This window comes from Amaranthus tricolor, chromosome 15, assembly GCF_026212465.1.
Source record: "Amaranthus tricolor cultivar Red isolate AtriRed21 chromosome 15, ASM2621246v1, whole genome shotgun sequence".
In the NCBI taxonomy this organism is placed as follows: domain Eukaryota; kingdom Viridiplantae; phylum Streptophyta; class Magnoliopsida; order Caryophyllales; family Amaranthaceae; genus Amaranthus; species Amaranthus tricolor.
In genome coordinates, this window is record NC_080061.1 from 5,016,800 (window position 1) to 5,030,882 (window position 14,083).

At 29.6% G+C, this 14,083-nt stretch overlaps 1 protein-coding gene across 1 annotated transcript; it reads right to left on the reverse strand.

Moving 5' to 3' along the window:
* Nucleotides 1-626: 626 nt before the first annotated feature.
* Nucleotides 627-11,707, reverse strand: LOC130801494 (probable aminotransferase TAT2). Its single transcript, XM_057665359.1, has 7 exons — nucleotides 11,179-11,707; nucleotides 5,519-5,858; nucleotides 4,906-5,124; nucleotides 3,651-3,710; nucleotides 2,675-2,830; nucleotides 1,755-1,848; nucleotides 627-1,071 (listed from the first exon to the last, which is right to left on the reverse strand). The coding sequence occupies exons 1-7, from the start codon at nucleotides 11,511-11,513 to the stop codon at nucleotides 947-949; spliced, it is 1,329 nt and encodes a 442-aa protein (XP_057521342.1). The 5' UTR covers nucleotides 11,514-11,707; the 3' UTR covers nucleotides 627-946.
* Between the last annotated feature and the right edge of the window lie 2,376 nt (nucleotides 11,708-14,083).

Genomic DNA, 14,083 nt, shown 5'->3' on the forward strand with positions numbered 1-14,083 from the left:
ATCAAAGTTCAGTACGTTATTATTTGGCATATTTTCACTCGAATTCTTGATTGGATAATTCAAAATTTGAGCTATTGGGCACATGCTTTGTGTAAAAATCCGTTTAATGGGTTGATTGGCCCATAAATTTTTCCATAATTTCGTTCTATGAAGGCACAAATCTCACGCTAAGTTTTTTCTTGGAAGATTAAATTATCGGTATACCAATAGAGGAAATGACACTCAAAATGCTTTTGGAAGCAGTTGCTCTTATATGAGACCGTTTCACTGTAAGACAAGTCCATACAAAAGATCTATTATGCTAAATGTTTCTATCATGGGGCTATTTAACCTACGTATGAGGCACATTTCACGGTAAAACTGTCTTATACAAGAATTTGTGTTTTCGAAATTATAACTTATAGAGAATCTGTTTTGCCTTAATGGAAGAGAAAGTATTATTTTTCAAAACAAGTTAGATTTAATTTTTATTTAGACCTTATTTTTTCTCAGAATAATCTACAATAAAAAATGAAGCTTATAAAATATCAAACGCAATATATTTGAGGTCTAGGGATTTTTTGTCATCATATTAGCCATGCTATTGAGTAAAGTTTTTATGATGAAGAATCTTAATAAGGTACAATACTTATAGCATGTGTGAATGATCTAGTGATTCATTGTAGAGTTAAAATAATTTTCGGCCACAAAATTTCAATTCTTACACAACTCATTCACAAATCATGCCACGCTTTTTAAATATTTTACGATGATGATATCTATTTTTTTTCATTTTAAATTTTAATCGAGTAAAATTGACAAAAAATCTAGAAACGATCATTTCAGCACAATAACTTTTATGGCACAAAAATTAACAAGAAATAATCCAAACACAAAGGAAACATTACACAAAAAAGTTGTTAATTTTGAAGCGTGATTAATATTAATTTACAAAGAAATGAAGGTATTATGGCTTAATTGTAGGAGCATGTCTTTGACAAAATGCTTTTAATCTTTTAAGACCATCTTCCAGAGCTGTTGGCTCCAACGCAAAAGTAATCCGTAACCAATTTTTTGCTCCTAAAGTTACACCTATATATTACCAAATAAATTACGTGGTTAATAAAACTAATAATAATGCTAGATAAATAAATTGGTATGCATTAAAATCCATGTAACGTTCACACCTCTTTAATCTTGTAGCAAGATTTAAATGGAAATTTATGGAGTGACGAGTAGATAATTCAATTGAGTTAGAGAATAGTCGGATATTCGATTCAAAATATGCAGTCAGATCGGATATTTGATATCCGAAAGCTTACATATTTGATATCGACCCGATCAATCAAGGAAATCTGAATCCGATATCGGATAATATTCGGATCATATATATGATATCTAATGCCACTGAGGATAAGTTGAAAAATTCCAATCAGATATCCGATATTCAAATTTAGTCAAATGATTTTTTATAAATATTATTTTATTCTTATGAATATCAGATATTCAAATTTATTCATAATATGTGGATATCCTACTATCTGAAATGAAGTCGGATATTCGATATTCGACTATTCAAAAAATGTCAAATATTTGGATATATAAATCGCATAAATTGTTATCAATATCCGTATCCGATACTCGTATAATTTGAATCAGATATTCGATCCGAATTATAACTTCAAATCGGATATCAAATTGAATTATTGATTTTTCCGATAATAACAGATATTTTTGCTCCGCTGTAGTTTTATCCGTTTCAAAAGTTAACTTACCTGGTAAAATAATCATCTTCTCTTCTTTGGCAAGTTTAATGCAAAAATCAATATCGTCAATAATTCCTTCTAGTTGCATCAAATCAAGTTTCACCTGTAAAAATAAATTAGAACGTGTTTCTGTTTTAAAGAAAATTTTTAAAGAGAAATAATTCATATTTCAATATTTGCTTTAGTTAAATAATAGTTTTGCGTTATCTATAATTTATAACAATTAATAAAAAAAAAATAATAAACTACCTAAACCAGAACAACTACTCAATGAAGATAAAAATTAGCCAGCTAGTCTCTTGAGTGACCGTCTCTTTGAGAGACGTATCTCAAGCCCAACCCATTAAATATTAATGTCTACTTACCGTATTCTTAGTGCTTATTTGCATTATTCATAATACTTACTTTGCGTATCCTTAATGCCTACTTTCAATATCTTAAACGTCTACTTACATTATTTTTAATGTCTACTTACAATATTTTTAAAAATATATAATAAGCTGGCCCAATTAAAGATAATTTCTCAAAAAGACCGGCTCTTTGTGAAAATTAATACCTAACTAATTTTTTTTGTTGTGGTCAACTACCTTCAATGGAAGTTTTTGAGAATTAAGAGTTTTTTTTTAGTGTTTAATTACAATTTTTCCAAAAAATATAACCCATTTGGTATTGTTTATTACATTTGAATTTTGTCATACATAGTGACGGGAATTTGAGACATGATTTTTTATAAATACAAAAAATTAACCATATAAGATTTTGTTAGATTCATTTTAAAGTATAGAATTTTAATATACACTATCATAATATTTTATAAAAAGTATTTATAGATATTAAGATATATAATATTCTTAAAAAAAAAATAGAAAAACAATCAAATAAAACTATTGTTGTAAAACGGAAAGAGTAACTAAAATTGGGGTTCTTACCATGACAAACATAGAACCATCGGGTTTGTGAGGACAAATAAGGCCAGGAATGTCCTTAAGTTTGTCAAAGCAAAGGTCTGCATCATGCCGTAGAATGTCGATGACTCTTGTAAAGAAATCTTTGCTTGTTTTCTCAAGAATTTGTGGAAGTGCCCCCTGAAAATCATACAATTATTCATCAATCATATAATATAATTTTTACTAAAGATGATATGTCTTAAAAAATTTAAAGAATTAATGCGAGTATGCATGAAATGTACGTGGTCTATTCTTTATATTATTTAATTTATAACTTGTTTACATTGTACTTTGACTTGGCAACTGATCAAATCGATTGAATTTGATCCAACATTTTTGAAGTTATGTTTGTAATATCTCATTAAAGAAAAAATTTAAACAGATTTTTATTTTTAAATATCATCATCATTAACTCAATATTCCCCTTAAAAATAGGGTCTAGATAAGAGAAGATTACGAACAATTCATACCCGTTTCCTTTTGAAAGGGAATATCACAAGAAAACAGCTAATTTAACTCCCATGAGATGAGAATCCTCTCTCTCTCTCTCTATATATGATATTGTCTCTCGATATAAATAATTTTGATATATGTATTTTTTATGAAACATATTTACAGATATTGAAGTTCGAATACATGTTTAGAAAAATGTGCAAAAACAAATATGACAAACTTTTATGGATCAAAGGGAATATTATAATAGTTGGTCAAAAAGAAGTCAAATCATATTTGTGACTTAAAAATTTTAACATAAAATGAAATGAAGAAAATTATACCACATTTGTCCCAGAAATATGTACTTTTATTTGTTTGATTGAAATAATAGACTCGTATTGACAAAAAAATTAAATATATCTTACAAATCAATATTGATAGGATTTGTACTAAATGTTGATTATAGAGTAAGTCATTCACGATGAACATGAGCATAATGTGAAGCGTGATTAGTGGGGCTAACCTGAATAAAGGTAGCAGGATCTGCGGATATGCTTACGATACGTTTAATGCTGTCAATAACCTGATTCAACCAATATCATACGATTGCAATTGTCAATATTCAATTGATCCAAGAATGAGCTTTCAACATTCATTTGGAAATTACTAGACTTGTACTATATTATTATGTCTTTTAGAATAGTCAAAGTAGATCAAATTTATACAATCGACAATTTTTTGTTATCAGGGTAAGATTAAAGGATTTCCTATAAATCTTATTTGAAATCGTCTCACTATAAGACAAGTGTTGAATCAAGCACCAAATCTCACCTTAATGGAGGTGAGTTCGATCACCTCGTAGCGTACTCCTTGGCTTGCACGTTTGAGAGCGAAGTGGTGAGTGCAAGGAAGTATGAGAGCTTATGCTTTGGGTCAATCAATGAAGTGATTGATGAGGGTGGATTAGAGTGCCTAAATGATGAGAAGGAACGAAGATTGGAGGGTCTTGAAGATGGCTCGACTGGCCGAGCGTATAGGGCTCGATCGAGCCAACAAGCAGCAAGCATCTAGTGAGTTCTAGTCAGTGGCTCGTCCAGGTGAGCAATGGTGCTCGACCCGAGCGACCAATAGGTCCCTCATTCGACAGTTTCTGTTTCGTATGCAGTTTTTTGTGGGCTTTAAGCCCCTTTGTCCTAGGTTACTCTAATATGTTTTAGGGCTATATAAGGACTCTTAGAACATCATTAGGGTATAAAGAGAGGCATATACAAGAGAGTAAACTAGGGTTCACACCATAAAAGTTCCTCCTCTTGTATTTGCATATTTGTAAGAGATTGAAGTAAAAGTTCAATCTTTGCTTTGGGAGATTGTTCTTAAAGTTTTGCAAGGTGAGTCATTAGTGTAAATGAGTTTATATTATGATAAGATACTTATTTTGAGGGGAGGTATCATTAGATACCTCATATTCTTGTGTTTTGCCATTGTTGTTACTTCCTCTGTTTTGGGTTGTTTTCTTTGCATCAATTTGTTTATTGTTCTTCACCAAATATCATAGCCCATTCACAACAACAAGCTATATAATTTGTCAATTACTTTAAGATTTTAAGTAATCACTTTAAAGTTATAAGTAATCGTTTCAATGATATAAACGTGATTACTTTATGATTATGAATGTACATTAGGCCAGTCCAATGAAAATGGTCTATTATCATGTTTTAACTATGTTTATTGTTCACGATGTGTGATAAAGTCTAAAAAGATGCACCAAAGTATCATACCCCATATTTTTGCAAGATGCCATGAGTATCATTGGTGACAAGCCAACCAAGTCTCCAACCAGGAACAATCCATCGTTTAGATAAAGATCCAAGGGTGATTACTGGAGTAATATTTCCAAAAACACCCATAGGCACAAATGGTTTGCTTCCGAAGGTCAGATGGCCATAAACTTCGTCACTTATCACTAAAATTCCTAATTTTCTTGCAACTTGTGCTATCTGTGAATATAAGAATAATGGAAATTAGTCTATCGATTCTACAAACTCAAACTCTAACGGCCCGTTCCATTGAATTAACGGTACTAATTGTGTTAATTTCCATGGTTGTATCATGTCATCCATAGTAATAAATGTTTGTTCATAAAAAAGCTTTTTTGTTCTCAATTTTTCATTACTTTCTAATAAAGCATGTTCAAATGGTAATGCATTTGAATGAGTTTTGTGAAAAAATGAAATTGTTGAAGGAAAATAAGCATGTCCATTAAATTTGTCAAAATATATTTTAACCAAACTTACACTAACTTTTCATTACAATTTTCACCATTTAGTACCGGTGACCAAAGGGGCCATAATTAGAATGAAATTAAAAGTAAGTTATCGAATCGCACCATACCTTATGCAAATGATCATACGTGAAAACGTTACCACAAGGGTTACCAGGATTGATTAAAACCATAGCGACAGTATTCGAATCAGCCAAGGCAACGATAGCATCCAGATCAACTTCCCACCCATTTCTAGGCACGAGATCAAAGTGTCGTGTCTCAAGTCCGATATGAGAAGAATAAACATCGTAATAAGGGTAACCGGGAGTAGGTAACAAAACATTAGCACCAGGAGAAGCAAGAGCGGAAAGTGTAATATCAATAGCTTGTGTACAACCAACAGTAAGGACAACATCATTTGGTGAAAGTTCATAAGGAAGATCACGAGATAGGTAATCTGCTACAGCTCTGTACATAAAACAACCAATACATCATGGTTAATAGTTGTTGGGTCAATAGTGACTTACAGGACCAGTAAGAGGTAACAACTGGTCTGGTCTGGTCCCTTAAGCATCAGACTGTACTGCAGTAATTAATACTAATACTGACTGGTGACATTCTTTCTTTCACCTATTAAACAGTCTAATCTACCAATCCTACTAAACACGTGAATGTTATGAACATTAAATAATGATATGTTGTCCTCCACCAAGTACTCTTATACTTCCTCCGTTCTGATATTGTTGCTACATTTGCATTGGTACGGGAATTAAAAAAAGTGATTGACCTATAGTGTAGCTGATTTTTTACTTTATAGAGAATAGTATTTTATTATTGTTAATTGAAAAAGAAAAAGGAAAAATAGGTTGTTAGGTTACTTTATAGAGTATTGTATAGTATTTTATTATAGAGTATAGAGTATATAGTAGGATAAAAATAGAGGTAGGTAGAACTTTAAATGATTGTTTTATTACTAAAAATGGAAATGTAGCAAGTAATATAAAATTACCAAAAATATAAAATGTAGCGGGTATTATGGAACGGAGGAAGTATTGTTCATCTACTAAACAAAAATGAAGCAAATGCATGTAGTGCTAAGTTTGTTTGGCAGGTGAGAATCAGTTTTTGCCTCAGTGGCGGCAAGTATCATATTTTTCTGAAGATACCTTGGTTCAATTCTCAAATCTTTCCTCAGTGATGACAAGTATCCTATCTTTTAAAAGTTTCTTCGATTTGATTTTCATTCTCCCTCCCCCAATCTACCATGTAGCCCAACCTTGGTTTGATTCTTAGATCTTGCTTCAGTGGCGACAAGTATCATATTTTTTATAAGATACCTTGATTTGATTCTCATTAACTCTCTCCCTTAGTCTACCTAACCCAAAGCAATGTAATTGTTTGGTGGTACACATTTTGTATATTACCAATTAGTTTCAAGATAGGAAAATAGAATATATAATTGATCAAACTCACTAATAGATACATTTAACACACACACAGATTTTAAAGATTACTCATGGAGAAATACACTTATGATTTCTTAAAGATTACATTGTAAACAATATTAATGAAAAACACATATATTTTAGATGATAATTGATCAAACATTTTGAAATTATTATATCAAGTACATGTGCTAGCTATACATCACTATCACGAGTATCATCTAATTATCAAGTACTTGTTTTTTTTTTTTTTGTTTGTTTCCTCTTATTTGTCTCTATAATAATCTTCTTTATGTGAAACATGTTTTTAGACCATGCCTCAATTTTTTTATCTTTTGATTTTAACAACTCTCACTATTTATCTGATCTCTTTACCATGTACTCAAATAGAAGTATATGAAATTATATTATCAATATATTATCTTCCTTAATATTGCAGTAGACATAATTTTTAAAATGTTATAATAATTGCCAACTCTATAGTGTCATTTAATATTATACTAATAAAAATTCAACTCAAACTCATATGTATATAGGTGGCAAATGCTCCCCAAATAAAGGACCCCAAGCAAACTTTTATTGGTATGATTTTAGTGCCACATAGTATTGGACCATTGCAATGTTTTTTACATAAATTGGATGAACTAGGCTTACATGTGGCCTCCTTTTTTCCCCTTCCCTAGTCCCTTCTATCCAGTAATCCCGTGGATGCTAAAACCTACCAATGTCACAAATTTCACTCAATTTGCTTTGTGGAAAATATTACTCCCTTTGTCTCTATCACAATATATTACTTTTCAACTTTTCTTTTTAATTTGTACTACTGATTTACATTTTTACCTTTTTAGGTAATAGTTTTTCTTTTCTTCTTTTTTTAATTTCATTCATAAACTTAAATATTTTCTTCATGTTAATCACTATTTTTATTCTCTATTTATTTTTTGGCTTATTTTTCAACCGAATTTTCTTTTCCGCTAAATTTCACCTATTTTACACTAAGTGCAAAATGAAAGGAACATAGGGAGTACTTAGAGCTACTTCTAGTTTAATAATTACATTCCAAATCCTAAACGGCTAATTAAATTATGTACATTCCTAACTTATGTGAAGTTACAAATAATATTTGTTATCGAGATCAATTAAAAACAAACATTGTATTATCACTAATAAGGATAATACTGCGCACATTCGACTATTTGAGTATCCGACCCCCAAACTCTGTCTAATTGAGAGCTACTTATTAACATTGGGATTGGTGCAATAGCATGTTTTTGTATACGAAGTTCACACCATTTTTAAGTTTTCCATGTAAACTCACATGAGAAACTTTGCAAATTAAGGACAGACTTGAAGTGACGGAAGGAAAAAGTTCTAGGAACGGAATGAGTTGGATTGGAAGAGTTCATACAACGAATGATTAATTAATATACCTAAATATGAATTGGTGGGGTATGTATATCAATCACAAAACTAGATGTTTAAAGGTTTGGACTTTTACTAAATTAGGTGCTACAATATGAAAATTGGAAGTGAACGAGAAGAATTAATTAGAAGCACCAATGTGTATCGCACCACTAGCACCATTCCAACAAAGAGCAACTTTAAGCAAAGAGCATACCAACAATATACACAATCCTAATTCAAACACCAAAATTACAACAATATGCAACGTATCTCAGTCTAGGGGCCAAAGATTACTAGTTTTTAATTTGAGATTATAATGAACTAAAACGATTAATCAAATTGGGTACACTTTTTATTCATGTAAAGTTGCAGACAAAGTATACTACCACAGGTCGACCAAAACTATGTACCTATTTGTTATCGCCAACAAAGGTATAACAAGGGTTTAATTGCATACGTCCAACCGTTTTAATACCACTCTAAGAAGAAGCCCTTTAATGACATTAAAGTAATGAATATTATTGTAATGAGCCAGAAATCACCAATCATAAATGAACAAAAACTAGTAATTAACAATACAACCGTTTTAACATAAAAGTAAACTTCAAGCCTTATCCAATCATAAAAGTAAACTAGTAATTGACGATTCTCTTGATAAATATTATGGTCAAATATTATTAAGTAACTCACATCTAAACTCTCAACTAAACAGATCTTAGTGAATCATTTCAATTAAATTTTCATTTTAATTCATTCATTACAACATCGTTTTTTATAAGAAAAAACTATTGTTGACAATGTTTAATTTGATACGAAAAAGATTGATTTTAACATATACTGGACCATATTGTTGAATTTGTTATGGGACCTAATTAAGTCCATACTCGTTGGAAAATTTAACATGTATGTCGTCATAATTACACATAATACATTGGACCATTCACCGTTGTAATTTGTATTACTTTGATAAGGTAAGTCAGCCTCTTATTTGCTACCTAGTTCTTTACGTTATATTCCCTAATCCCACGGGTGAAACAACCAACACATTATGTGGGTTGTCATTGCCCACATATAACAATATTACCATAACCTTAATCCTATAAAAAATGGGTTGGAATTCATAATCAATAAATACATTTTTAGTGGTGGTCACACACATCCTTTGAAATTAATAATAGTCATAAAAATTGAAATTGACACTTTATAAAATAATTCAAGTTAAAATATACGTAGTTTTAAAAGATCAATAAACATATTAGTTGATATGAATTATGTACGATATTTTCATTTTAGCTATAAATAAACATTTGTAAATTATTCCCTCCGATTCTTTTTATTTTTCCCTTGAAATATGGGAATGAGCCAAAAAAGTACTAATGAAGGATAGTATTCTATAAAAAGTCATTAATAATTAAAATAAATAATGATTAATATAGTTTAAAATAATGAAAAGAAGTGAAATCATCATCATCATCATCTACGTACTCAGTGCATCCCGCCTATAGACTATGATCAAAGTTTGAGGAGGGACGAAAGGTGGCAATCTATACCCATAAAGGAGAATGTGGCTAAAGCGTTAGATTTAGATAAGAACCGATAAATTTAAATAAGGATTTACGAATTGGATTTATTTAATGTTGTCTACTAAAATATAGCATACAGAATTGGCCAATTAAGGCTTAGGGAAAAAAATTGGGTACAAGAAGAAAAAAGATTTGTTAAAAACTAAATAAGAGCATTAAAGAAAAATGTTCAATTAAGTTGAAGTAAAGAGAGTATTTTATCAAAATGTCAAAATGTCTAGTATTCAAACATTGTGTTAAGTGGAGTATTGCATCATTTGAATATACAAGTCTTGCCTTATTGCATTCTCGTTGTAAATTGAATTTGATCAATGCTTAAGTAGAATTATTTGGATTTTTGAAATTTATTGTTATTATTTAATTTATTATTCTAAAATTTATCGTTGTTATACATTGTCTTTTATGTTATACTAAAATACATTGGAAATTGTCCGTATTAGAGTTGCTTCATATGACTAATCACTCAACGTGGTAAAAAAAACAAACAAAAACATTAAAAACAGATTTCTTAAAGTAAACCTATTCAAAGGTGGATATCTTTCCAATCACCGATAAAAAAAATAAAATTTGAATCATTCTACGTTGCCCCCAAATTAAGGACTCGGTTACTTAATGTCTTAATAACCTCATTCAAATCTTTTCTGTACAACTATAATCCGTCCATTTTATAATATTTTTCTAATTTGGAATATTAAGAGAAATTTGAGTAAGGTTTTTAAATGATATAAAAGATAAAATATATTTACGCGAAATCTCGCTAGATTTGTTTTAATGTATATTTTTTATTATACATTTATAGTAATTGTTATGATAGATATTTAAAGATATTAAAAAATAAAATTATTTTAAAAATTATGTAAAAAATAAATAAGAAGAACAAAAAACAAAAGAGAATATAAAAATTACCCTCTTTATAATTAAAATTTTAGAAATATATAATTAAAAACTTTACATGAAAATGAATTAGTAATTATGTTTTATGTTCTACATGTCGCTCAAAATTTTAATTACATTTCTCTTTCAAAATTAAATAATTCAAATAAAAAGAACATCAGAAAACAAACAAAAAAGAGTAGGTCATATATGAAAATTAATCTCTATCCTTTTTATTCCAATTCTAACAAGACCTTACCTTATAAAAACTAATATCTACCAATGTTTCATTTCATTTTTACATAAGTACTTTACTTTTTACATGGAAATAGTTTAATTTAACGATTAGATGTATATAATTTTATCGTCCTAACAATTAATGGACGGTTTCTAATCAAACAATCTAACTAATCAATATAATACCTAAAGATAAATTCCAAAAATAAAAAAAATATAAAAAAAGAAAAAAGAAAGGAAACGTACTTTCTAGCAGAAGGGAGGCCAACGGCGGTGCCATAAGAGTGAAATTGAGCGGAGCGAAGCGCATCGACGACGGCGTTTTCGGCATTAGGACAAGTACGAAAACAGGGGAAAATAGAAGGATCACCATGAGCAAGAGCAAGCATTGGTCTATTATCATTTGGATTTAAATTCTCCATTATCATAGTTCTTGCTTCTCTTACCGTTACCCCTCTTTTTGTGTTTGATGAAGGTTTATTACCATTATTAACATTACCTGTTGAAATATTTCCATTTTCGTTTCCCTTGAACCTCCATTCTTTGTTAACTCCATTCATTTTCGCTCCACCGTTTTCCATTGATTTTATAGTTTTTTTCTCTCTTTTTTTGTTTGTTTGTTTGTTTGCTCGGTTAGAATGGGTTTTGTGGGTTGTTTTGGCTGGGTATTTATATTTTATACTATGAAATTAATTGGTCTTACGCGTTAGGTCATTTTATTAAGGATTTTATTAAAAAAAGAATATTAATGAATCTTTATATTTTTGGATAAATATTATGTTCAATAGTGTAAGCATATATAAACGTACCAACTATATAAGGAATATAAAATAGTATCTTTGCAAATTCTCTATTTATAGTAAGTTATTTTAGTTTGACCTATATATTTTTATGGGTAAAGTTTGTGACTTAAAATATATTTTCTTTTATTTTTATTAGTTGCGCGCTACAGATTAATGTTACTAATTGTAGTAACTAATAAAAATTATAGGAAAAATATTACTTATATAATAAGCGAGTTGTTTATATGTGAATTGTCGCAAATTGAAAATAAAAATGTGAAGTATTATTTTATAAGAATGAGGGGTAACTTAACTCCCTCATAAATAATTTTGACGATGAGCATACTCTTGTTTTATAAGTGAGTTGCTTCTTTTATATGTATTTACACAATATTATCATATGAGATGCATCATATTCAAAATCTAATAATGTCGAACCAACTCAGAGGTGAATGCAGAAAAAAAAAAAAGTGATTTCACTACATAAAAAAATGCATTTAAAATTTTGAAATTTAGGCAACTCAAATGGCTCAAACTTAAGTCTTTTGTGTGAACGTGTGAAAGTCAAACCATCTAATCTACCAACTCTCTTGTATTCTATAAATGTTTTACAATATTTAAGTGTTGCCCGGACAACTAAGACAGCTTCCTCATAATGGCACATATCCTTAGTAGAATTATAAATTTGTTCTATCAATTTTATATATTACACCCTACAAACATCATGTTCATTCTAATATTTAATTAGTTTGATGAAAATCAATTACATAATTATAGAGAAAATTATAAAAAGGAGTCCATTTTTAAGTTGAGATTAGGTATTGGATGACATGGTCCAAAGAAATAATGCTGTAATAACGTGCAATTGGCATAGTAAGCTGGTAATTGTTAATTGTTTACTTGGAAGTATGAATCGTCATAGGTGTACTGTGTACAATTGCTGTGTGCATGCCACTCCGAAGGTGCTGCTTCCTAGTCCATGCCGCACGTAAGACCAGACAAATGTCTACGTATCCATTGTATCTCGTTGATCATTCTTTTCGACTCTTTACTCACCACTAAATCACACTTACTCGCGAAGTTGGAATTTCGAATTATAGAAGGCTAAATTGTCGATATAATAGCAGGTTATAAACTAAAAAAATTAGTGAAATTACAAAAATTTTAAAATCATGTAAATTGAAACAAACGTGAACCATAGCAAATATTATATTTAACAAATGGAATTGAAACTTCCTTATAATTATCCTTTTTGAAAAAAAACTAAGTAATCACTCCATATATTTGCCTAATAATTCTCCAAAAAAACGCTATTAAAATTAAGATAACAAAAATATAAACACAAACTAAAAATGATGAATGTGAAATTATGAAAGATAAAGAGTAAGGACATTATATATAAATTTATTAGTCTATAAAAAATAGTAGTTAAATCATGATGATTTGATCCCAAACTCTTAGATCACAAATGTATTACTCTAACGATTGAGTTGTGGTAATTTTTTTGTATTTTTGCACTCTTTAAACTATATATCATATTAGTAAAGGGAACCAAAGCCAAAAATACAAAAATTTAGGGTCCGGCCTTCCCGACCCATAAAGCTTCGCCTATAATCACACATTTTAACTTTCAAATCTTTACTGAACACTTAACCACACTTTTTAATTTATACTCTTTAAATTTGAATTGATGCACATTTTTACTAAAGGCTGTTTCTTTTGGCAAACAATATCTTTTCTGAAAAATAATTACTACCATCGTTCTTATTGCGTTTTTCATTTTTTACAAATAAAAATTTTATAGTTTTTTCCATTATGAATATTCTATTTTGAGACATATTTATCAGTCAAACCAAATAACAAAAAATAAAGTAAACAATTATTCACGAAAATGTTTACCCTAAACAAAAAACTTATTAAGGCCGAACCTAATTTTTGCTAAAATTGCATTAAATTGGCCTTTCTATTAAATTGATTGATGTTTATTTTTAATAAATAGGATTATTATTATTTTAAGATGAAAAGATGAACGAGTTTAGTCTAAACTCGTCAACACATATTCTTATATTGTGATGTATTAAGCCAATTTTTGGGTCATCGCACGCCTCTCTATAGATTCCAAAGAAAAACAAAATCGTAAACCTCCCGCCTCCAACGTCACCAATCGGGAGTCGGCATCATCCGTGAGACCGTGACTCATCATTCGCGATATAGAACGAAGTCATGGAAATAGCCTTGTAACTTTTAATAATTAAATAAATAATACTTAATTTCATTGTGTTAGGGAGTAGTTAGCTTAATGAGGCTTATAATAATAAGCCTAAAACATGTGCTCTTATAGTCATTAAAATTCACTCCTACTTAGTTAA

Excerpts from the sequence above, each read along its gene's own strand:
- LOC130801494 (XM_057665359.1), bottom strand. The coding sequence starts at position 11,513 with ATGGAAAACGGTGGAGCGAAAATGAATGGAGTTAACAAAGAATGGAGG. Across the intron at positions 5,859-11,178 it reads GGCCTCCCTTCTGCTAGAAA|AGCTGTAGCAGATTACCTAT; the intron begins GTACGTTTCCTT and ends TTTTATGTACAG. Across the intron at positions 1,849-2,674 it reads ATGGTTCTATGTTTGTCATG|GTGAAACTTGATTTGATGCA; the intron begins GTAAGAACCCCA and ends TTATTTTTACAG.